General features: G+C 35.5%; 1 protein-coding gene across 5 annotated transcripts in view; it reads left to right on the forward strand.

Moving 5' to 3' along the window:
- ZFAND4 (zinc finger AN1-type containing 4) overlaps window positions 1-15,503 on the forward strand; it is a 74,281-nt gene extending 58,778 nt beyond the window's left edge. For 4 of the 5 annotated variants that reach the window (XM_011355437.2, XM_011355434.2, XM_011355432.2 and 1 more), the window contains 4 exons: window positions 6,225-7,400; window positions 8,414-8,468; window positions 13,475-13,588; window positions 14,569-15,503. In XM_011355437.2, coding sequence (XP_011353739.1) covers window positions 6,225-7,400; window positions 8,414-8,468; window positions 13,475-13,588; window positions 14,569-14,735 — 1,512 coding nt within the window. In that variant the 3' untranslated portion in view covers window positions 14,736-15,503. Of the gene's footprint in view, window positions 1-6,224; window positions 7,401-8,413; window positions 8,469-13,474; window positions 13,593-14,568 lie in introns of all 5 variants that reach the window. The other variant, XM_011355433.2, reaches the window with a different exon arrangement.
- Window positions 15,504-27,314: the final 11,811 nt, after the last annotated feature.

Consider the following 27,314-nt stretch of genomic DNA (forward strand, 5'->3'; position numbering starts at 1 on the left):
ACTTCTAGCTTTTCACCACATTAAATATAATGTTAGCTGTGGGTTGTCATATATGGCCTTTTTTTATGTTCAAATATATTTCCTTTATTCCCATTTTGCTGAGAGTTTTTATTATAAATGGATGCCGGATTTTGTTAGACACTTTTTCTGCATCTGTTGATATGATCATAGGATTTTTTGTTTGTTATTGTGGCGTGTCATGTTAATTGATTTGCGGATATTGAACCAACCTTGTATCCCAGGAATAAAGCCAACTTGATCATGGTGTAGGATATTTTTAATGTATTGCTGAATTTGGTTTGTTGCTATTTTGTTGAGGATTTTTGCATCATGTTCATCAGGGATATCAGCCTATAAGTTTCTTTTTTGTAATGTCTTTGGTTTTGGAATCAGGGTAATGGTGACCTCAAAAAATGAGGTTGGGAGTTTTCCCTCCTCTGAAATTTTTTGGAATAGTTTGAGAATATTAACTGTTAATTCTTCTTTGAGTGTTTGGTTTAAATTCACCTGCGAAGCCATCCAGTCCAAGACTTTTGTTTGATGGGAGTTTTTTGATTACCGATTCTATTTCATTAGTAGTAATTGTTCAGTTCAGATTTTCTGTTTCTTCTTGACTCAGTCTTTGAAGATTATTATGTTTCTAGGGATGTATCCTTTTCTTCCAGTTTGTCAATTATCTTGGCATGTAATTGTTCATAGTGTTTTTTTATAATCCTTTGTATTTCTGTGGAGTCAGTTGTCACTTCTCTTCCATTTCTGATTTTATTTAATTGGGTCCTCTCTTTTTCTTGATGAGTCCGGTTAAGGTTTATCAATTGTGTTTCTCTTTTCAAAGAACCAGCTCTTGGTTTCATTGATATTTTGTATTGTTTTTCTAGACTCTATTTTGTTTATTTTCACTCTGATCTTTATTATTTTTTTCCTTCTACTCACTTTGGGCTTGTTCACTGTTCTTTTTTTGTTCCTTTAGGTGTAAGGTTAGATTATTTGAGATTTTTGTTTCTTGAGGTAAGCCTGTATTGCGATGAAGTTCCCTCTTAGGACTGCTTTTGCTGTGCCCCATAGATTTGGGGTGATTGTGTTTTCATTTTCATTTGTCTCAAGGTTTCTTTTGATTTCTTTCTTGATCTCATTGTTAACCCATTCATTGTTTAATAGCATGTTATTTAGTCTCCATGTGTTTGTGTATTTTTCAGTTTTTTCTTATAATTGATTTTTAGTGTCATACCATTGTGTTCAGAAAAGATGCTCATGTGATTGCAGTCTTTTTAATTTATTGAGACTTGTTTTGTGGCCTAACATGTTGTCTGTCTTGGACAATGTCCATTTGCACTTGAGTAGAATGTAAATTCTGCTGCTTTGGGGTGAAATGCTCAAAAAATATCAGTTAAATCCATCTGATCTAGTGTGACATTTAAGGCCACTGTTTCTTGTTGATTTTCTGTCTGGAAGATCTGTCCACTGGTGTCAATGGGGTGTTAAAATCCCCATTATGACTGCATTACTGTTGAACTCTCACTTCTGTTGCTCAGTATTTGCTTTATATGTTTGGATGCTTTTATTTTGGGTTCATAAATGTATACTAGGTTTATATTCTCTTGTGTTTATCCCTTTATCATTATGTAATGTCTTTCTTTGTCTTTTATTATAGTCTTTATTTTAAAGTCTATTTTGTCTGATATAAGTATTGCTATCCCAGCTCCTTTTTAATTTCCATTTGCATGAAATAGCTTTTTTTATTCCTTTACTTTTAGTCTGTGAGTGTCTTTTGACTTAAAATGGGTCTCTTGTAGGCAGCATATGTATGGGTCTCATTTTCTTATCCATTCAGCTACCAGTCAGTTTTTCAATTGGAGTATTTAATCTGTTTACATTTAAAGTGATTATTGATAAGTACATAGTTATTGCCATTTTATTATTTTTATATGTATTTTCTGTTCTTCTTATAGAAGTCCCTTTAATATTTCTTGTAATATTGGCTTGGTGGTGATGCATTCCTTTGCTTTTCTCTGTATGGGAAGCTCTTTTTTTTAAATATTTTTTTAATTTTTCAATTACAGCTGGCATACAATTGCACAACAGGTGATTAGACTTTTTTTTTGTAACTTATGAAGTGATCACCCCATTAAATCTAGTACCCATCTGATACCATAGTTAGTTATTACAATATTATTGGCTATATTCCTTATGCTACAGTTTACATCCCCATGACTATTTTGAAATGATCAATTTGTACTTTTTAATCCGTCTCTTTATCTTCAACTCCTTTTTAACTGCAAACCATCAAAATGTTCTCTGTTTCTATGAGTTTGTTGTAAGTGAAATTATATGGCATTTGTCTTTCTCTGTCTGACTTCTCTACTCAGCACAGTACCCTCTAGGTCCACCCGTGTTGTTGCAGATGGCAAGATTTCATTCTTTTTTTGTGGCAGAGTAATAGTTCATTGTGTATATGTACCACCTTTTTATCCACTCATTTACTGATGGACACCCAGGTGGCCTCCATATCTTGGCTATTGTAAATAATGTTGCATGAACATATGAGTCACATGTCCCTTCAATGTAGTGTTTTGTGTGTCTTTAGATAAATACACAGACATGAGATTCCTAGGTCCTTCTTTGTCTCTTGTTATAGTATTTGTTTCAAAGTCTGTTTTGTCTGGTATAAGTATTGCTACCCTAGCTTTTTTTTTTTTTTAATTTCCATTTTTGCAATGTGTCTTTTCCTATCTCTTTACTTTCATTCTTTTCATGTCTTTTGATCTGAAATATGTCTCTGGTAGGCACCATATGTAAGGGTCTTGTTTTCTTATCCATTCAGCCACTGAATCTTTTGATTGGAGCATTTAATCCATTTACATTTACAGTGTTTATTGGTAGGTACATAGTTATTGCCACTTTATTATTCATATTTATGTTCTTTTTTCTTCTTCATAAAGAAGTCCCTTTAACATTTCTTTTAATACTGGCTTGGTGGTGATGAACTCCTTTAACTTTTCCCTGTCTAGGAAGCTCTTTATTGCACCTTCGATTTTGATAGCCTTGCTGGGTAGAGTAGTCTTGGTTGTAGGTATCCTTACTTTCCATGACTTTGATATTTCATGCCAATCCCTCTGGCCTACAAAGTTTCTGTTGAGAAATCAGCTGACAGTCTTATGGAAGCTCCCATGTCAGTAACTAGTTGCCTTTCTCTTGCTGCTTTAAGGATTCTCTTTTTGTCTTCAATGTTTGGATTTTAACTGGTATGTGCCTGTTTGGGTTCATCTTGTTTGGGACTCTGTGCTTGTATGTCTATTTCCTTTGCTAGATTAGGGAAGTTTTCAGTGATCATTTCTTCAAACAGGTTCTCAATCTTTAGCTCTCGCTCTTCTCTTTCAGTTACCTATATGATGCAAATGTTGTGGTGCTTGATCTTGTCCCAGAAGTCCCTTAAACTATCCTTATTTTTAAAAAAAAATTTTTTTTTGCTGTTTTGATCAGGTGTTTGTATTTGCTACCTTGCATTTCAAATCACTGACTCAATTATTTGCTTCATCTAATCTGCTGTTGATTTCTTCTAGTGAATGCTTCATTTTAGTTATTCTTCATTTCTGACTAGTTCTTTTATATAGTTTCTGTTCTTTTTTATATCTCTTTGTTGAAGTTCAGATTGAGATCATCTATTCTTTCCCTAAGTTCATTGAACAACCTTATAACAAGTGCTTTGAACTCTGTATCTGGTAGGTTGCTTGCCTCTAATCTGTTTAGTTCTTTTTCAGGAGTTTTCTCCTGTTCTTTCATTCGGGACACTTTTTTTTGTTTCCTCCCCTTGGCTGCCTCTCTGCGTTTGTTTGTACGTATTAGGTAGATCTGCTACATTCCCCAGTCTTTGCCAGGTGGCCTTATGTAGTAGGTTTTTGTGGCCCAGTGGTGCATTTTACGTGGTCACCTGTGCCAGATGCTATAGGAATGTCCCTTGTGTGAGTTGTGTGTGCCTTTTTGTTGTAGTTGAGCCTTGATTGCTGTTGGCACATCAACGGATGTTATTGACTCTAAGGCTGACTGGCTGTATTGGCCATGCCCACAGCATAAGAACTGCTGTGTAGGGCTGAACCCATGGAGCGGGATTCTCCTCAGTGGGCTCATGTGTCTACTGAGGTCTCCTTTGGGTAGCCATTCACAAAAGTCTTAGATCACATTGAAGCCAGCCACTGCCCATAAGGCCCACAGACCCCTGAGGTTTGTTCAAGAAATATTGTAGTTTGGGCCAGAGCTGGTTGCCTGCTACCAAAAGTGACTCAAGAGTCACTCCAGGTGAGGCCTGTTGATTGCTGCTGAAGAAGCCTCCTACTGAGAGTTTGGGGTGGACTGGTTGCCTAGCCACGAAAATGCTCCCAGCAGTGTATGAATTGGGTAGGGCTGAGTCTCATGGAGTCAGCAGGGTGGAACGAGTGGATTTCACCAGGCTAATACAGATTCATATTTGACTGTGTTGGGGAAGGGCTCAACACAGGCAAGGTGGCACATTCCCGTAGGCTGCATAAGAGGAGAGCTCAACAAAGCGACAATGGCTGCTGAACATCTCTGGCACCTCTTGAGCTGCTATTCTTTTGCTAGAGGCCAGGGTGATTTCATGTGAGCAGGTAGTCTGTGCACAGGCCCTTTAAAGGGATGTCCAGGTTTCTAGCAGTCTTTCATCTCACCCGATAGGAATCCCTGCTGATTTTCGCAGCCACATTTTGTGGGGACTCCTCTTCCCAGCACTGCAACCCTGGGCTGGAAAGCCCTGGTGTGGGACTGGGGCCCCTCGTTCTTCCGGGAGACACCTCTGAAGTCAAGATATCTCTCCCAGTGTTGGGCCAGCCCGTTTTGCATCTCCGCCCCTCTTACAAATCTTGATGTGGCCTCTTCTTTACATCCTTAGTTATGGGAATTCTGTTCAGCTAATCTTCGGATGGGTCTCTAGATTGATTGTTCTATTAGGATCTGTCTTAGAATTAACCATTCGGCGTCAAGTTTTACTATACACCGAGTCTTTCAATATGAAGAGTCAAGTTTTATTTTGAGATGATTTATTATCATTTACCTTTTAATGTTTTATTTTTTTAGGGACTTCCTTTGTACATATATTAGATCCTTTTCTTATATACAGACACTTGATTCTTTATATCATGTGTATCCTGTTGGCTTTTTTCAGTACTTTTATTAAATGTTCGGTAGAATCTAATCTCCCTTGGGCACCTTGTAATTTAGTCTTCATTTCCATGACGATTTAGTGATCTTCAGATTATTTTCTGGGTTTGGTCAGCCTCATTTCATTTCTTCCTTTTTTCCTTGTCCATTGTGCCTTGAGCTTTTAGATTTCTGAATGTGATGTGACTTTTTAAAAAATACCTGCAAATACTAACTTAAGGATATTAATTCAGTTTTGAGTTCTGTGATACAGTTTTCCTTTGCTTCATTATTTTGGTGAGGAGCAGAATTTTCATTAACTGAAATGTCCTGATTCTCATTTTCTGTTTTATTTTATAGTAGCTGTGTATGCATTGAGTCTACTTTTTTTTCTGTTTATCCTCCAATTTTTGCGTATTTTTTATTTACTCTAATAAATATTAACAATTGTGTATATACAAAATTGAGGATTTTGTGTGGCAAAAGAAGTTACTTATTTCAAGAGTACCTTCTCTTGGTATAGTGAAATGCAGTTTTTTAAATCAATGTCACTTTTATTGGAAGGTGAGGTTGGTGTCTTTTCTGATTTTGTTATTCCCTTTTGTGTCTATAGGATTCTTACTTTCACTTTCTTGCTACCTTCTTTACCTTCACTATCAAGTTCTCAATGGGAGCCTTGTCCTTTCAACTTTCCCCTTGTTAATTCTTTTCTGCAATACCTACCTAACCAACCACTTACTCATCTTACTAGGAAAAATGTTTGGGATCTAAAATAGATCAGCAATGTCGTATCTAATATGAACAATGAGTTTTCTTTTCATTCTTCTGATAATTAATCAGAAATGAGGAAAATAGTTATTTTTCTTTAAAATTCTCAGAAAATTATACTCGAAAATAGCAAAATTCTTCTGTCATCAGCTTAAGGTATCAATTATTTTAAACATTTTAAATTGAGGTAATCAAAATGCCAGTATATTACAGTAAATCACATTCTGTTCCTTCATTAATTTTTGTTTATGTGCAGAGAAAATGACTATGTAAAGGAATTTTATATATTCACTCTTTTCTTTTAGCCTAAGAAAGCTGTCAAGGTAAAACCTCGCCCACCTATAGCTCCTCGACCTTCTAGTAGTTCCACGACAGCTGCTCGGCACAGATTGTTAAGAGTTCTCCCCCACATTGGGCAGTCTTGTTTACCTTCTCCTGGGAATGCATATCTACCTGAAACATCCAGCAATGCAATTTCAAGTTTGGCAACTCTGCCACCTGCTGATAGACCCATATCATCTATCGCTAGTGATTTTCTTAAGGAAGATGATAACTGGGAGAGTAACACACTGTCTCATTCCAGTGGTAGCATCAAACTACCACCTCAGATAACCCATGTGGAGTTCGAAAATGACAAAGAGTTTGTTAATTCTATTCTCCATTTTGGATCATCCCTGCCTAGGCAGACAAAACACTTTTCAGGAAATTTGTCATCTAATAATGAGGATGACACTGTTTTATTTCCAACTTCTGAAGAGTGTGTAACTGAAAAATCACTTCTACCTGAAGTGGGTTTGTTTACTTCATTTACAGAAGGAAATACTAATGAACAGAGCAGTGGCTTAGAAGGCACATGGAAGGTAAATCCAGAGGTCTCACTCACTAATAGTGATAAAGGATTGGAAGCTACAGAACAGCATCTGAAACATGTTGCAAGAGTGTTGAATGGTGAATCAGTAGAGACTACAGTTCTCAACCACCGTGAATTAAGTCCGCAAAAGAATAGACTCTTGTCACCTCTTCACTGTTCTACACCAATGTCGCTCCATAATTCTCTGGTGAAACCGCAGAGACAGTCCACATGTTTTGAGTCTGGGAATCTCCAGTCTTCTGCTTCACAGAATGTGCTCCGGTCATTGGATATTCGAAATATAACTGATTCTTCTTTTTCTAGGACTACTCGCTTTCGAGCTGTTAAAGTTGATTCACCTGGGAAAAGATCTGATATTATTTCTAAAGTTGAGGCTCGGGACATCACAGAAATGGCTAACAAGGCTTCCAAAGAGCCTGTTGGTTATGTAAATAATATAGGTTTTCTTGCCTCGCTGGCCCGGAGCGCAAGCAGAGATGGGTTACAGAGCACACGTGGGGCAGGCAGGCTTCGGACCTCTGGAATTGGGCTGTCTACAAATCTCCAGCATTTTCAGGAAGAAAGCCCTAGGAAAAGTTCTCCTCAGTTAGACTCTACAGAATTTTTTCTAGTAAGTATCTGCCTTTCAATATGTTCTACTAGTTATCCTTTTAGTGAGTCAACATATTTAAGTTCATTTTTTGTTTACATAAATAAGGAGGCCTAAGGTTTACTTCTTTTCATAGCTTCTCTTAAAATGTTTATCTAGTTTGTAGAAAATCTTTGACAGTTGAATTTTAAATAATGTTTTAGTCCTAAATTGAGAACCGTAATTTGAAAATAATTTAGTGTAAACAATTTATCATACACAGTAGTCCCCCATTATCTATGGGACAGATGTTCCAAGATCCCCAGTGGATACCTGAAACCACAATAATACCAATCTTTATACTGTGTTTTTGCTATACATACATACTTGTTATAAAGTTTAATTTATAAATTAGGCACAGTAAGATACTAATAATAACTAATAATAAAATAGAACAATTATAACAATATACTGTTATAAAAGTTATGTGATGTGATTTTCTCTCAAACTATCTTATGGTACTATACCCACCCTTCTTGTGATGATGTGAGATGGTACAATGCCTACGTGATGAGATGAAGTGAGTTGGATATTCTGGACAAAGGGATGATTCACATCCTGGGAGGGATGGAGTGAGATTTCATCATGCTACTCAGAATGGCACGCAATTTAAAATTTATGAATTGTTTATTTCTGAAATTTCTCCTTTAATATTTTTGGACCTTGGTTGACTGTGGGTAACTTAAACTACGGAAAGCAAAACCACAGATAAGGGGGTAATACTGTATTTTTGAATGATAAATATTTTTATTAATGTTTTTCTCAAATAAGAATTTATTTTTGAGCTATCAAATTATACTCTCTTAAAGATAAATAATAAGTACAATGTTGCTGGATGTGAGAATCAGGTTCCAAGTTAATTTAATTAAAATTAAATAATTTTAAAGAAAAGCCTAATAGCATTTTTGTAATAAAGTACACTATTTTGTGTTTGCTGATCTTTGCTTCTGTTCTCTATGAACTCACCTCTATAGATGTTTGTGTTTTAATTGTAGTCTGCCCGTGGTATTGGAATGAATGGAAATAATACAGCAACAGGGAAAAGAGTAGGTAAGCTACAGATAATTTTGAAAACAATATAAGACTAATAATCATATCATTGTACATACTGTTGAATTTCAAAGAGAAATGAGAAGAACATTCTCTATGGTATATACAGAATAAACTCCCTAAACTGTGTTCTACTTAAGAAAATGATTAAGAGAACTGACTATAGGACATATTTGAAGAATAAAACAAAAACGAAATTTATGTGTCTCTTGTCTGGGAAGTGATATGGTCTATGTGAAAAGACACAGTGAATGAAGAATTAACATGTCGTTCCCAACCTTCTCAGTCACTGGCCACTCTAGAGTTATGCTGAGCTGCTGGATGGGTTTTGATAAAATACCCTAGAAAGGTTATTCTTAGCATCATAATCCAATATTAAGGATAGTAGTGAGTTCCTTTTGATGAAGTGGTTATTTCTGGATAAAAGAAAGGGACTATCTCCCAATAACACCTTACGTAAAAGTTTACTGGCCAGTCATTATTTCCAAGGCAGCCTATTACTATCATCATCTTTTATGTTTTAATACCCAGACTAGGGATGAGGAAACTCATTACAAAGATGGATCACCTTTGTAGTCCAAGGTTCTAAAGGATATTTTATATATTATTGTTGTCTTGTGAGTTTTGTGTCTTTAAAGAGATACTTAGAGTTTGCTTTCCACTACTATTTAAGGCCCAAGGTTCTAAAGTCTTAATATATCCACTTTTTTTGTTCAATTTTTTTATTGTGGTAAAATAATACATAACAAAATGTACTGTTCTAATCATTTTCAAGTGTACAATTCAGTGGCATTAAGTACATTCACATTGTTGGACAACAGTCACTACCACTCATCTCCAGAACTTGTTTTATCTTGAAAACTGAAACACTATACCCATTAAACATTAACTACTCATTTCCCCCTCTCCCCAACCCATTCTGCTTTCTATCTCTATAATTTTAACTAACTACCTTATATAAATGGAATCATACAGTATTTGTCGTTTTGTGCCAGGCTTACTTCAGTTAGCATAATGTCAAGTTTCATCTATGTTGTAGCATATGTCAGAATCTCCGTACTTTTTAAAGCTGAATAATATTTCATTATATGTATATGTATATGTGTTTATTTGTGTACGTATACACATACATACATACATCCGTGCATCTGTGAATAGAGACTTGTGGTGTTCCACATTTTAGCTACTGTGGACAAAACCGTTACAAACATGGATATATAAATATCCCTTTGAGACCCTGCTCAATTCTTTTGAGTATATATGAAGAAGTGGAATGGCTGGATCATATGCAATTCTATTTTTAATTTTTTGAGGAACCTCCATACTGTTTTCCATAGCTGTAACATATCACATTCTCACCAATACTTGTTATTTTCTGGGTTTTTGTGGGTTTTTTTGTTTTGTTTTGTTTTTTTTTTGTAGTGGACATCCTAACAGGTATGAGGTGGTTTCTCTTTGTGGTTTTGATTTGCATGTCCCTGATGATTAATGATATTGAGTATCTTTTTATATACTTAGCCATTTGTATATCTTCTTTGGAGAAATGTCCATTCAAATCCTTTGCCCATTTTTTAATTGAGTTGTTTGGGAGTTTTTTGTTATTATGTTTTAGGTGTTCTCTATATATTCTGTATATTAATCCCTGACATATGATTTGCAAATATTTTCTCCCATTTTGTAGGATGCATTTTTACTCTGTTGATAGTGTCATTTGTTGTCCAATAGCTTTTAATTTTCATGAAGTACAATTTATCTATTTTTTTCTTTTGTTGCTTGTGCCTTTAGTGTGCCTAGTATGTCACTGCCAAATCTAACATCATGAAGCTTTTCCCCTATATTTTCTTCAAGGAGTTTTATAGTTTTAGGTTTTACGTTTAGTCTTTGATACATTTTAAATTATCTTGTGTATATGGTGTAATGTAAGGATCTAATTTCATTCTTTTCCACGTGTATATCCAGTTTTCCCAGTATCATTTGTTTAAAAGGCTGTCTTTTCCCCCACTGAGTGGTTTTGGCACCCTTATCACAATCATTTGACCATATAAGTGAGGATTTATTTCTTCATTCTCTAATTGTGTTCCATTTATCTACATGTATGTCTTTATGCCAGTACCACATTGTTTTGATTACTGTAATATATCTACCTTTAATGTTATAATTATTTTTCCTAGATACATATTCAAGTCTGTCCTGTCCTAACCTACAGCTCAGCCTCCTGAAAATTTGTTTCACGTATTTATACTCTTCTTAACTCACATTCAGCCTTCAGTACGTTCTTCACTTCTCTTCTCACAGCTCCTCTGAAATTGCTGTTGCTGAGGTCACCAAAGATCTCCACAATTTCAAATCTAGTGGATGTCTCTCCTTTCTTTCTCAGTATCTCTCCCTTTCTCATCTCTCCTCCTCCTCCTTTTTCTTCCTCCTTTTCCTCCTCTTCTTCTTCCCCTTCTCCTCCTTCTCCTGTCTCCTTCTCTCCCTATCTCTCTCTCTCTCTCTCAATGGTATAACATTGTGGTAGATTTTTGTTTCGTTTGTTTTTAACTTCAGTTTTCTTTTGACTCATTTTACCTGCCCTCTACTTGTCCTTGGGTATACACTCTATTGATTCATTTCATTTAGGTCAAGTCATCTGCTGCTCTTTGCAGTAATGATTCTCCAACTAGAGCCGCGTAACTTGCTGCCATTTTCCTTCAGTTACAACTGTGTTATTCTAAATTAACTTAGAAGAGTCTATGAAAGTTTTGGCATATCTTGTTTAATTGACCTATAAGTTCCTCCATTGGTCCTCTTTGCCTTTCATTATAGGGTCTCTCTTGGAAATTTTATCCACCTTCATAGTTTTAGTCATAATTTTTAGGCAGATGATTACCAAACTTGCATCTTGAACACTATTACTTCGTTGGCTGTCTTTTCTGTTGTGTGAATTTTTATAGATCATTATGTTACATCCAATATTAGACCTGAAAATGCCAAAAAAGAGAGTTAATCCAAATGTCTTTAATCTTCTGAAAAGCAACTCTTCACATCAGCATTATTTTATTGACTTTTTCTTTATTCATACGTTCAACACATGTTTGAGAGAAGGCTTTAGAGAGGAGTTGGTGATTGGTGCTCTCTTCCTATCGGATAAATAGAGTTTTACTAGGTTGATAAGGTGGAGTAGAATATTTTATAAAAAGAGATTGTACAAATGTGACTGGTGCCTCATTCAGGGGTGGGTATGATGTGGTAAATGACAGAAAATGACTCTGGCAAGTTAGGAAGGTATCATATCGAATATATAAGATTTGAATGCCAGTCCAAGGAATTTGACTTTTTCCTGTTTGTTGTAGGGAACCTATATATTAGTGATGGTTCCTGGCCTGGAGTAGATGACTAATGAATGTGTTTTTTTTGTTGTTGTTTTTTTGTTTTTTTTGTTTTTTTTCTGGTGGGTGGAAAGATATATAGGAAACATTCTCATAGGAGAAGACTGCAGTTATATTTCTCTGCCACCTCATTCCTGTCACTAATATGTCCTTTGTCTTGGCACATTCACAAGAGTTCTTGAGTGAAAAAGTTTGGGAAACATTGAGTTAAGCACCCCAAGGAAAGACAAAAATGAAAATATGACTACATTGAACTAAATTGTCATCAACAGATTTTTCTACTACTATTTAGGGAAGAATATTCTAAGCCTGAATTTCAAAGGTAATTGCCATTAGATGAGCTTCCAAAATATATCTGGTAGTATATGCCTTTCCTCTGTGTCCTGTGGAATGCTTTTCTTACATTTATTTTTTAAGAAATGGAAAGTATCCCATTACCTTTGTGAAATGTTCTTGAAGAAGAAAGCACTTATTAACTGAATTGGTGTCCAACATCATTAGGAGTCATTCAGTTCGTAGTTTCACACTTTGTTTCCTGTTTTGGAAAAGATTTGGGAATGTATTTTATATTGGTAATAAAGCAAACTCAGCATCTGAAAGGTGTATCAACAATTGTAATTCCACATTTTTGAACCCTTGAAGAGTTTTCAGAGACTTTTAACTGTCAGATAAACATTAAGCCCACACCTCCCAAATCTTTCTCAGTAGTTGAGAATAGGTACCAGTACAATTGACACTCAGTGTTTTTTCTATTCCTTCCCCTTGTTTTTATTTCTTTTGTTTGCCTCTTGCTTCTTGGCCTTTGAGTGCCACCAAGCACTGTGTACTTGTATTGTTATTGTAACAACTGTGAATAATGAGCCTCTCTACTTATGAGGGATTTGTTGGAATTTTGCTCAACTCCAAAAGCATTTCACTTAGTAATTAAATTGATTTAATTCCTTCTTATGACAAATGTACTCTTATTTTCAAGGTAAAAAAAAAAGTTGTTATGATAGTACAGAATTTATAGTGCACCATATTAATCATTATTGGTATGATATTTTATATAATTATAACACTTAAAATTTTCAGAATGCTTTTTAAATGTGAGGACTGAGCTAACATTAAAACACTTAGGAATTTAGGAAGAAACATACATGTTCTGTTATCTTAAACATGAACAAATTGAAGTTTTAAAAGAATAAATAACTTGCTCGTGGTTTGATTAATTTCTATGGTGTAATCAGGACTATAAGACCACTTTCGAGACACACTGGTGCTCCTTCTTGGTGTAAAAGAACATGTTAATTATATTACATATTATGTCATTTCTCAGAGGCCTCTTAAATATGATTTTGAACCTTCACTCTGTCAACGTTTGATGTACTTAATTTTTACTGATTGCTCTTAAAAATAATCAGAAAAGTATTGGTGTGACAAAAAGTCTTAAGAATATGAGTCCCAGTCAGTTGATACTTACCACATATTAAAAATATGACAGTTCTACTGCATCTTCACTTGCAGATTCTGTAAATAATTTTAGATATAAAAATAAATTAATTTATTTATAGAAGTTTACTTGTGTGTTTTGCTGAATAGTATTTTACATTTAGAACTTTATGCCTGTATTAATCAAAGTGTTCTTTCTCTAAATAGGAGAATGTACTCATCACCTCCCACCTGTGAAAGCCCCTATTCAAACAAAGAAGAAAACAACAAAGCATTGTTTTCTTTGTGGAAAGAAAACTGGATTGGCTACTAGCTATGAATGTAGGTAGGTTGGCAAGCTGGAAAAGCTGAGATTCTTTCTTTGTGATGACCCAGCTTGGGGATACAATTTAAAATATTCTTTAAATAGTTTATATTCAAATATAATGTCGTGAAGATGAGGTTCAAATAGCAGCCCTCACTTGAACTCCTAATTAGCTGAAGTAAATAGTAAGTAGATAGCTTATGAATTTCCAAACTCATGAGATCCTCCCCTGCCCTTTAAATTAAGAGACTTAAACCAATGGGAGAATACTCTTTCTTTGTCTTATGGTAGATATACTTGGTTTTTGTTTGAATATAGAACCCCTCCAAGATTCTATTTTAAATTGAACAAAAAAGGACTGAATTTAAAATTAATATAGTATAAATTTTAACAATTACATGGTACATCTTTATTTCAAAACAGATGAATAATGTATTTACAAAAACAATGTAATTTTTCCACCTATAATTATTTCTTTCTTTAGCATTGATTAATTTGCTCCAAGGATGGTGTTTACCCTTAGGTTAAGGCCAGGCACTAAAAATAACTGCTGCTTTTTAGAGTGTATTCTATTCAAATGGAAACAGCTTACCTCATTGCTGGAAATATTTTTTAAATCCTGTCATGGCTTAGGTAGGTTTTATATAATTTAATTTTCTTTGTGAGACAATTTCTCAGAAATTCATAGTTCTTCCAGGTTAAATGGTGGACATATTTATCACATTTTGCAATTTTATTACTATATAAAAACATAAAGATGAAACTCCATTTTATTTCATAATGGATTTTCTATTATAAACTCTTATATTTCCGGACAATTAACTTGTTCTTTTGGGGGGTGCTTGTGCTTGTCTATGAGTGGAAGGGAAATGCCAATGCTGAGATTGCTAAAGAGAAACTAAGGGCACCTGTTTGACTACCCGAAGTCAGGCTCTGATCTCCTGATGAGCCTCCAATAGAAATGTGACTATTCATATAAACTTTTTTTGTGCTTTAGATGTGGAAACAACTTCTGTGCTTCTCATCGCTATGCAGAAACTCACAGCTGCACCTATGATTACAAGAGTGCAGGGAGGAGATACTTACAGGAGGCAAATCCTGTGGTTAACACACCAAAACTTCCAAAAATCTAACTCTTGCTCTGCATCTAACTGTTCTGCATGAAGAATTGTATTACAGTGACAGAAGAAATATTGTTTAGACTGCATTAATTTTATTCAACTCCAAAAGATTTGCCAAATAACAAAAGCATAGAATGCATATATACTGTTGGAGAATGAGAATGCTACTGTATTTGACATCTCTATTCTTTGGTGAATCAAAAGTTTTAAAAGTAGTTTAAATGATTTAGCTTTATTATTGCATGTCTGATGTTAAGTATTTTATATATTTGATACTGCAATTTTACTAGACAAGCCTTCAAAAGATGCACTTTAGGAGGTTAACATTGTATAACCAGCTTCCACTTTGTACAGAAATGAGCTGTCATGTAATGGCTATAATCTAATGTACTACTTTTTTTTTTTTCCAGTGGGGGGTGGGGTAGATGGGGATTTTTAAAAGAAAAATCCCATGTGTGAAAGTTTATTGAGTTTACTAGGAAATTCCTTTTTATTTCAAACTACTTTTTATAAAAAAGAACATTTGGTTTTCCAATATGGTTTTAAGACAGATTTCTTTCATATTCACATTGACATTCAGATATGCATCCATTCTATAAAACACATCATGTTAATCATAGCATATATTTCTCAAAATACTACTTTTTGAATGGTAGTTTTAAAAAAAGATGTCCCACTTGTTGCTAATAAATACAGAACCCAACTTTTCACTTTTTGAAAAATGGCTACATTTAAAACAAAATCTCTCAGCTTGGTTTGTTTTTCTTATATGTTGAGTGCTATTACCAGGAGAAATTCAAATAAATATTCAATTTCATTCTGAGTTTGATTTTTGATTATTTTAAATAAATTCTCTTTTATAAATACTTTTAAACAAAACCATTCAATTAAATAAATCGGTAATTTATTCTACTTGGAAAAAAATAGCTATAAGTATAAAGGTATTCTTTTAGGGGATAAAGGTCCTGAACCCCAGTTATAACTAATATACCATTCAAGATTTAGGGAGGCACTTTATGGAAGCTTAGTTGAATCTAATTCTGAACTCTGATAAACAGCTGGCAGGCAACTCAAGGATCTGCAGTGGTACCAAAGGGCTACTTTAGGTGCTTCACAGGGCCTCTTTCTCCATGCAATGTTGAATGAACTGGAGAGTTCTCTTAACCTTTTCTCTACTTCCTATAAGAGACTGAATGTTGAATGGAGAAAGATGCCTTCATCTTCCTTTGGAACAAGAAGGAAATGTATTTATAAGAGTAAAAAGGTAAGAAATTAGTTGAGCAATGCTGCAATTAGGGGTTGACATTATACTTTTTATGGGGGGGTGGGGAGATGGCTGTATAAGCTAATGAAAAGTATTTTCTTTGTTGAGTAGGTCAGCTTTTCCTCCCTTATCAAGACATGTGCTTTAGACACTTAAAATCTAAGAACTCTATGACATGGACAGGCTGCTGAAAAATGGACCAAAACATATTTATTCTATAAGTAAATATGAATACTTATGGCATGTATGATATATGCTTAGTGCACTCTGCTTTTTATGTTTTTTATTTTTTTTAATTAATTTTTTATATTTAATTTTTTTCAGTTATAGTTGACATACAATATTCTATTAGTTTCATGTGTACAACACAGTGATTAGACATTTATGTAACTTATGAAGTGATCACCCTGATAAATCCAGTACCCATCTGACACCACACATAGTTATTACAATACTGCTGACCATATTCCCAATGACAATTTTGTAACTATCAATTTGTACCTCTTAACCCCTCCTCCCTTCACTCATCCCCCTGACCCCAATCTGACAACTATCAAAATGCTTTCTGTATCAGCTTGTTTCTGTTATTTGTTTATCCTAGTGCACTATGCTTTTTAAACCAAGAAATGTCTTATTTTAGGTTTACCAAAGATTTTAGTCAAAGTTGAGTCTTTACTAATTTCTAAGTCACTGAGAGATTAAACCAGTTTAATTCAAGAAATCGTATCATTTTGGGGAGGTATTTCTTTATGCTTTTAATTCTTATAGTGAAGCAATCACAATTTTATAAACCTCAGATCTGTCTGCATTCACAGTAATTAGCAGAGTGCTTTGAATATAGGTGCTGGTTAACTATTAGTTAAATTAATTATATTATAGCTTAACCATGAAAAAAAAAAGACATTAAATTATTGTATATAGCTAAACTAATTTTATATGGTAAAATTTATTTTCTGGATTTTTCTTAAACAGTAAGCATTTGGTTTTGGTAACACTAAGTAAAATTTTTAACTTAGCAATGTGAAATATTTTCAAGTTAAGTTTAGTGCATTTTAGTCATTCTAACATGAGAATTTCAAATACCAGATGTTTTCAATTTTATCAGTGTTGTAATCTGTGGAGGGATTTAATTATAAAAACAGGTCAGTAACACACTTTAAACATATAAAATTTCATTAACCAATGTCACTCCAATAAATTTAATTAAAAACAAATAATTTTAAAAGATAGGAATTAATTTTCTGATATGTTTAATATGTTTTTAAGACATCATGATATATAATCCAATCTTGTACCTATCAGTATTTTCCAAAGTATGACCCCATACCACTCCTGAAATACACAATGACTAAGTGGTACAAGGATAAACATTTTTTAATAATTATACATTTTTAATGTGTATCAGAAAAATATAACTATGTAGCTTATGTCAAAAATAAATTGATGTAGGTTAAAAAAATCGATTGAGGTGACCTCAGAAACATGGCGGAGTGAGAGGTGTCCCCAGATCTATCCCCTTGAAACAACAATAAGCTGAACAACTAAAACTCAACAGAAAACACCCAACCTGCACAACAGCACATCTGAGAGTGGGATCTGCGCATAAGAGCTACTATAGGTTAGAAACTCAGGAGTCGGGTGGTAAACTGGGAGAAATAAAGAAGCTGCCTCTCACAGCCCTCAGAGCTCCCTGGAGGAGGAAGAGAGGGGAGAAGGTGCAGCGAGTTCCCTGAACAGCCCTGCCTGGAAGAGCTGTGAGCTCCACATGGCCGGCAGCAGTGCCCAGGCATCAGAGCAGAAAGCAGAGAAATAGGGACGGCAGAGAAGCGAGGACAGCAGAGAAACAACAGTTGATTATTACCAGCCACTGTTGCAAAATGTGAGGCTGAGCTGCAGCCCTCATCCCCCAACCCAGAGCACCGCCCCCTCCCACATATCCTCTGAGACCGAACACCGAGGAGACCCAGGGGAATCTGAGCAAACATTACCATAACTGTCGCTATCATTGAAAGGGACTGAGACAGGGTAGCAAGCGCAATTGAATAACTATAACAGAAAAAAAGGCATTATTAAGGCTTTATATAAAGCGAGGATCCAAGAGGCTGACATGCCACCTACTGGAAACCAAAAGAAAAATGCCTTCTTTGCAACAGGCTAAAGAGAGACCTTTATATAATAAATCATCTTTCTGGAAAAAAAAATACACTTCTATTAGTGCCCAGGTGGAGAAAGAGTCCATTAAACACAATGAACAACCAAGATGACAAGGGAGCGCAGGAAGAAAGAGGAAAATCTCCAGAAAATAAGCTGAAAGACATAGAAATATGCGACTTAAATGACAGAGAATTCAGGATGGTACTTCTGAAAAAATTCAGTGAGATCCAAAAGAACTTATATCAACTATTTCAGGAATGAAGAAATAACTAGATGAGCAGAATGAGTTCTTTAGCAAAGAGACTGGAACCCTCCAAAAGAACCAAATAGAACTTCTGGAGATGAAGAACACACTGCAAGAGATGAAAAATGAAATAGCAAGCATGGAAAATAGAGTTGACCAAATGGAGGAAAGGATCAGTGGCATCGAAGACAGAAATCTAGAAATAAATCAGAAGGAAAAAGAGAGAAACCAAAGAATGAAAAATAATGAAAGAGAAATACAGGAGAGAAAATAATGGGCATTCTCAAAAGGAAGGAAAAGGAGTAGGGATTAGAAAGCATTTTCAGACAAATAGTTGATGAGAATTTCCCAAATCTAAGGAATGAGCTGGAGCTTGGAATTCAAGAGGTCAACAGAACACCCAATTATGTCAATCTAAAAAAGGCTTTCATCAAGACACATTGTATGAAAATTATCAAAAATCAAACACACAGAATTCTCAGGGAAGCCAAAGAAAAGAAGACGGTAATCCATAAAGGAAAATTATCGTCAGACTTCTCAGCACAAACCTGATAAGCCAGAAAGGAGTAGAATCCAATATTCAAACTATTAAATGAAAGGAACTGCCAGCCAAGAATAATGTATCCAGCAAAGCTTTCCTTTAGATATGAAGGAGAAATAAAGACCTTTCCAGACATACAAAAATTGAGGGAATTCTCCACTACGAGGACTGCATTAGAGGCAATACTGAAAGAGGTCATCTCGCCTAAAACAAAATGACAAAAATATATATATATATAACTAGGAGTAAGGCGGCTAGCAGGCATATAGAAGTAGAGGAGTGCAACCCTTACCAAGAAAAGGGCATTATAAGCTTAAACAATAAGAGATTTGCTATAGAAAGTAATGAAAGTTCATCATACATAAGGACATGTTGAAACAACAATGACTGAAAAGGGGAGGATTCAAGATCCAATTTGCAAAGGGGCATACAGATAAAGCACACACAAAAGAAAATGGACTACTGTATACATATCACTATTCTCTACATATCCGTAATGGTAACCACACACCAAAGATTCAGAACTGAAGTATATAATATAAAACAAGAAGGACCAGAGGGAAAACAAACAAAACTCAATCACAATTAAAACACACGCACGCACACGCACACGTGCACACACAAGGACAAGGAAGCAATGGAAATACCAAGCTAACAGAAATCAAAAGATGAAATGTTTATAGGAAAACTTATATTTCAATAATCACCCTAAATGTAAATAGACTGAACTCAACAATAAAAAGGTACAGAGTTGCAGATTGGATCAAAAAAACAAAATGCAACCATTTGTTGTCTCCAGGAGACACATCTCAGTTCCAAAGACAAATATAGACTCAAAGTGAAAGGGTGGAAAATGATATTTCAAGCAAATGGCATTCAGAGAAAAGCGGGAGTAGCAGTACTAAGATTGGAACAAATAGACTTCAAAATTAAAAAGGTAAAGAAAAATACTGAGGGACACTTCATAATGATAAAAGGAATCATGCACCAAGAAAACATAATACTTGTTAATATCTATGCTCCCAATCAGGGAGCCCCGAAATATATAAAGCAATTACTAACAGAACTAAAGGGAGAAACAGACCGAAACATTTTCATACTATGGGACCTAAATACCCAACTGTCGGATATGGATAGAGCATCCAAAGAGAAACTCAATAAAGAAGTAACAACCTTAAGGACACATTAGACCGACTGGACATAATTGATATTTACAGAGCCTTTCATTCCCAAACAGGTGCTCGTATATTTTTCCCTAGTGCACATGGAAAATTCTCAAGGATTAACCACATACTGGGACACAGAGATAGCCTCGACGAATATAAGAGGGTTAAAATCATACCAACCATATCCTCTGATCATAATGCTTTGAAGCCGGAGATCATCTGTAAAAAAAATAAAGCAGGAAGAACCACAAATATATGGAGAATAAACAACATGCTACTGAAGAATAACTGGGTCAGAGAAGAAAAAGAGATCAACAGATAGATAGAAATGAATAATAATGATAGTACAACATATCAAAGCTTTTGGGACACGGCAAAAGTGATCATAAGAGGAAAGTTCATATCATTATAAATTCATATCAAAAATAAAAACAAGCCCAAATAACCTAATTCTTCATCTTAAAAAACTAGAAAAGGAAGAATAAATGAAGCATAAAGTCAGCAGAAAGAAAGAAATGATCAAAATTAGCGGAGAATTAAATGAAATTGAAAACAAACAAAAAATAGAAAAGATAAATGCAACAAGGAGCTGGTTCTTTTAGGTTAATAAAATTAACAAACCCTTGGCTAGACTAAAGAAAAAAGAGAAAGGACATAAAGTCAGGGATAAAGAGAAGAAATTATAGGAGACGCAACAGAAATACAAAGGATCATACAAGAATACTATGAAAAAGCAAATTTGATAACCTAGAAGAAATGGACAATACTTGGAAAGATATAACTTTCCTAGACTGAATCAAGAAGATCTGGAAAATGTAAATAGACTGATCAACAGTATGGAAATTGAAACAAACATCAAAAACCTCCCAAAAAGGAAAAGTCCAGGATCATATGGCTTCACTGGTGAATTCTACTAAATTTTCAAAGAAGATTTAATACCTATTCTCCACAAACTCTCTCAAAAAAATCGAACAGGAGGCAATACTTCCTAACTAATTTTCTGAGGGCCAATATTACCCTGCTACCAAAACCTGGTAAAGATAACCACAAAAAAAGAAAACTACAGACCAATGTCTCCCAAGAACACAGAAGTTAAAATCTTAAATGAGATACTAGCAAACTGAATACAGCAACATATTAAAAAGATTATATACCACGATCGAGTGGGCTTCATCCCAGAGGCACAGGGATGGTTCAACATACACAAATTGATTAATGTGATTCATCACATAAACAAGTTATAAAACAATCATGATCATATTAATAGACGCAGAAAAGCCTTTGACCAAATACAGCATCCATTTATGATCAAAACACTTAACAAAATCAGTATAGAAAGAAAGTACTTTAACATAATAAAGGCCATATACGACAAACCCTCAGCAAACATTATACTTGATGGTGAAAACTAAAAACCTTCCCTCTAAGATCAGGAATGAGACAAGGTTGTCCACTATTGCCATTGTTATTCATTATAACATTGGAGGTCCTAGCGGGTGCAATCAGGCAAGAGTAAGATATAAATGGCATCCAAATAAGAAATGAAAAAGTCACACTGTCACTATTTGTGGATGACATTCTCAATATAGAAAGCCCTAAAAACTCCACAACAACACTATTAGAAAAAATAAGCAAATACAGAAAAATTTTTGGATACAAAATAAATATTCAAAAATCCATAGCATTCCTATACTCTAATAATGAATTGTCAGAAAAATAAGTGGAAAAAAAATTCCTATTCCAGTTGCAACAAAAAGAATAAAATACCTGAGAATTACTCTAATGAAACATGTGAAGGACCTATATAATGAAAACTGTAAGACCCTATTAAAAGAAATCTAAGAAGATACACAGAAATGGAAAGATATTCCGTGTTATTGGATTGGAAGAATCGACACAATTAAAATGACCTTGTTACCTAAAGCATTATACAGATTTAATGCACTCCCCATCAAAATCCCATCGGCATTTTTTAAAGCAATAGAACAAAAAATCATCAGATTTTTATGGAAGCACAAAACAATCCTGAGATAAAAGAATGAGGCTGGAAGCGTCACTCTGCCTGACTTCAAACTATAATACAAAGCGACAATAATCAAAATGGCATGGTACTGGCAGAAAGACAGACACACAGACCAATGGAACAGAATTGAGAATCCAGAAGTAAACCCGTGTTTGTATGGGCCCCTCACACACTATTGGTGGGACTGCAAACTGGTACGGCCAGTATGGAAAATAGTATGGAACTAGTATGAAGGTTCCTCAAAAAACTAAGAATTGATTTACCATAGGATCCAGCAATCCCTCTACTAGGTATTTACCACAAAGACTTGCAAACTCATATCCGAAAAGATATTTGCATACTGATGTTCATAAGCAGCATTATTCATGGTGGCCAGGACATGAAAGCAACCGGTGTCCTACAACAGATGATTGGATAAAGTGGTAAATATACAATGGAATATTACTCAGCCATAAGAAGAGAAGAAATACTGCCATTTGCGACAACATGGATGGACCTTGAAATAATCACACTCAGCGAAATAAGCCGGACAGAAAAAGTTGAAAATCACATGATATCACTTATATGTGGGATATAAATCTAAAAGCAACAAATGAACACAAACAAAGAGAGACTCATGGGCATGGAGAATAGACTAGTGGTTACCAGAGGGTAGGGAAAAGGAGGAGGGAGGAGGTAAATGGGGTATAATGGGTCAAATATGTGGTGACAGAGAGAAATCTAACTATAGGATGTGAACACACAATGCAAATATATATATGCCTTATATTAATATGTATAGCTGAAACTTACTGGATTTTATTAACCAATGTCACCATTAAAAAAATTATCAAAACAAAGATTAAATAAATGATTAAAAAGAAAAAAAAAGTTGATTGAAAATTAATAGCAAGTGTACATATAACAAAAATCCTAAAAGTAGATGTGAATGAACGCAATTTAGGAAATAAAGATATGATGCTCTCATTTGTCTTTGAAAATTATGTTAAACTTTAAAAATGGAAAATGGAAGTAAATTACATGGTTTTAGAAGAACTATCTAAGGCTAAAAATAAAAGTACACATTTTACTATACACCTTCTCCCAATCTCTTAATAATTTTTATTTTAGTTTTTCTGGTAGTTATCATAACACTAGTCAATATATGTAGACATTATTTTTTGACATCCCCCATCATTGTAGGTGAGGAATTTAACATGATTTCCTCAATACTCTACTTCATAATATTTGTTAGTATAGTAGTCTGCTATGGCCACTATAACAAAACACCACAGGCTGGGTGGCTTAAACAACAGAAATTAAATTTTGCACAGTTCTGAAGGCAAGAAGTTCCAGATCAAGGTCCAGCAAAGTGAGTTTCTGTTGAGATCTCTCTTCCTGGCTTTCAGAGAACTACCTTCTCGTTCTGTCTCACGTGGCCATCCTTTGCTGTGTGAGCACACAACTCTGTGGTGTCTCTTCTTATAAGGACACTAGTTCTATGAGAACAGGGCCCTACACTTATGATCTCATCTAATCCTTTTTTTATATAAATTTAGGTTTTTTAATTTTCTATTACAGTTGACCTTCAATATTATTTTATATTAGTTTCAGGTATACAACATAGTGGTTAGACATTTATATAATGTAAATGTGACCCCACTGCCCACATTAATCTAGTGCCCACTTGGCACTACATATAATTATTACTTCCTAATTGCAAATACAACCACAGTTGGGAGGTTAGGACTTCAACATAAATTTAATCTATAATAGTCAGTTATTTTTTGTTACAGTAGTTATTTCAAATCCACCCATTCCTCTGCACTTATTCTAGGTTACAATAGCTTTCACCTGAGCTATTGCAATAGCTTCTTAACTGGACTCCTTATATTATTTATGTGCCCTTCATAACCCATTTTCTACACTTAAACTGTGGTGAACTGGCAGAACCCAAAACAAAACAAAACAAAAAAACTGAGAACATCACTGTTTGAAATATATCAGTGACTTCTTGTATTCTTAAAGACCCAAATCTTTGAAGATGATGGAGTAGGTAACCACTGTGCTTGCCTCCTCTCATACCCACATCAAAATTACAACTAAACTACACAATAACCATCAATAGGAGTCACCTGAAGTCTAGTTGAACTGAAGTCTTACAACTGGGGCGGGGACACGAAATGAGCTGGTCCCACCCCCAAGTGTGGCAGTGGAGAATCAGCAGAAATATCTCACTGCGGGAGTCTCCCCAGAAGAGTGAGGGGTTCCAGCCCCACATTGGGCTCCTCAGCCTAGGGATCCAGTGCAGTGAAGAGAAGTCCCCACAACTTGTGGCTATGAAAACCAGCGGAGATTGTAGCTGAGTGAGATGGAGGGCTAAGGGAATTGCAGACTTTCCTCTTAAGTGGACCATGCACAGACTTACCGCTGATGGGCTCACTTGCTCTGAGCTCCAGCTCTGGGGCAGCAGTGCAAAAGGTGCCAGGGACAAATGGGGAGAAACTGAGTTGTCTGGCTTCAGGGTGAAGGCTGGAGGAAAAGCTTTTTCCCAGACAAAGTACTAGCAGAGGGCATTGTTTCTTTGTTAAGCCCTCCCCAGCCTTGTTTACATACCCAGATGGGCACCATATCTGAGTCTTCATCAGTGTAGCTAACACTCGTCATCCTGCCCAAGTGATTCCCTGAGATCCTGCCCCTCCCAATGTGTGGGCCCACCCAAGCTGCTTCCAGTGGATTTTCCATACAAACGGCCTGTTTGGCTGATTCTGCAGTCTTTCCTAAAAATCTCTCAAAGGTTCACAAAACCTAAACAAGCAGCATCTGGCTTCGGCGAGCCCTGTACCTCTTGCTGGGCAGCCCCAAACCCAGCGCTAGTGTCAGCCAGCCTCAGTTTGCAGCTTGGCCTTGAGAGGCACTTCCAAGCACAGCTTGGGTGGTTTGTCTGTGGATTGTCTGGTGGCTTATGCCAGGTGTCCTGGGGCAGGGCATGGGCTGCAGCAAAATTTGGCCTGCAGCAGGGCCTCTTCCAGGAGGCTCCGGCCTGCACACCCAGTGGCCGGCTTTGGTCTGAGCCAGAGTACCATCTGAGGTCACATCTGAGGATGGCACACCCAAAGGGCAGATAGGGCAGGCACCAGAGCCCTGCTAAAGTGAATCTTGCTCTGCAGGGTCAACACCTGCACTGATCACAGACTGTCATCACAACCAAAGGATTGTGATGGGCAATCCTCCCATTGACAAGCAAAGAGCAACCGAGGCTGAACTACAACAGGAGGGCACACACAATCCATACAAGGGACACACCTGGAGCACCCAGCTCAAGTGATTAGGGAAGACTGTGCCACTGGGCCCCATAGGACACCTACTACATAAGGCCACTCTAGTATGACCGGGAGACATAGCAGCCCCACCTAATACATAGAAACAAATACAAGTATGCAGCCAAAATGGGAAGACAAAAAAACATGTCCCAAAGGGAAAACAGAACAAACTCCAGAAAAAGAACTAAAAAGAATGGAGACAAGCAATCTACCAGATGCAGAGTTCAAAACACTGATTATAAGGATACTCAATGAACTTAGGAGAAGAGTAGATTAACTCATTGAGAATTTTAATAAAGAGATAGAAAACAAAATAGAATCAGTTAAATGAGGAATACAATAACTGAAATGAATGCCTTCAGAGGAATTGACAGATTAGATGAAGCAGAGGATCAAATCAGCGATTTAGAAGATAAGGTAGCAAAAAACACCCAATCAGAACAGCAACAAGAAAAAAAAATCATTTAAGGGGCCTCTAGGACAATATTACATGTTTCAACATTCGCATCATAGGGATGCCAGAAGGAGAAGATGGAGAGCAAAGAATTGAAAACCTATTTCAAGAAATAACGACTGAAAACTTCAGTAACCTGGTGAAGGAAATAGACATACAAGCCCCAGGAAGCACAGAGAGTTCCAAACGAGATGAACCCAAAGAGGCAGACACCAAGACACACATCATAATTCAAATGCCAAAGGTTAAAGACAAAGAGAGAATCTTAAGAGCAGCAAGAGAAAAGAAGTTGGTTACCCACAAGGGAGCTCTCATAAGACTGTCTGCCAGTTTCTCGACAGAAACGTTGCAGGCCAGAAGGGATTAGCAATAAACAGTCAAAATGATGAAGCGCAAGAACCTACGACTAAGATTACTCTACTCAGCAAAGCTATTATTTAGAATCGAAGGACAGATAAAGAGCTTCCCAGACTAGAAAAATCTAAAGGAGTTCATCATCACCAAGCCAATATTACAGGAAATGTTAGAAGGAATTCTTTAACAAGAAGAGGAAAAAAGAAAAGATAAAAAATATGAATAATAAAATATCGATAACTATATATCTAGTAGCAATTACTTTAAATGTAAATGGATTAAATGCTCCAATCAAAAGATAGGGTGGCTGAATGGAAAAGAAAACAAGCCCCTTACATATGAGGCCTACGAGAGACTCATCTCAGATCAAAAGACACACACACACTGAAAGTAAAGGGATGAAAAAAATGTTTCATGAAAATGGAAACAAAAAGCTGAAGTAGAAATACTTATACCACACAAAATAGATTTTAAATCAAAGGCTATAACAACAGACAAAATAAGATCCAGTTATCCCACTTCTGGGTATTTATCTGAAAAATTTTGAATGCCACTCTGAAGGGATATGTTTATTGCAGCATTATTTACAGTAGCCAAGATATGAAGGAAACATGGGTGTCCATCAATGGATGAATGGATAAAGAAGAGATGATATATATATTACCCATGATTTCTGGGATTTGCCCACATCAACTTGCTTTCAGTTTTCCAAGCCTGTTTTCTACTTGTTAACACCCACTCTATCTTCAGACGCCAACTCCATCATTACTTCCTGAAGGTAATGACAGTACCCTTCCTCATCATGCCATATATTTTTTCTTCATGGACTCTACTAGTATTTTGACATTTGTGTGATCCTTTGAAATGCACAAGATAGCAAATCCATTTAATCCCTCAATAAATATTTGCTGAACAAATGAAACTTTAAGAATGTACTGTCTTTTTAGTGACCTATCAACTTTAAGTGATATAGCCTTTCTGCCATGTTCTTAGGTTGATTTAAAATTTAAAAGCAATAAGTAAGTTAAAATATTACAATTATAGAAATATTATTATTGAAGATCCAAATAGTATATTTTGTTTTACATATTCTAAGTCACTTAATATAGTGATAAAATGG

Source organism: Pteropus vampyrus, unplaced genomic scaffold (assembly GCF_000151845.1).
Source record: "Pteropus vampyrus isolate Shadow unplaced genomic scaffold, Pvam_2.0 Scaffold20, whole genome shotgun sequence".
Classification (NCBI taxonomy): domain Eukaryota; kingdom Metazoa; phylum Chordata; class Mammalia; order Chiroptera; family Pteropodidae; genus Pteropus; species Pteropus vampyrus.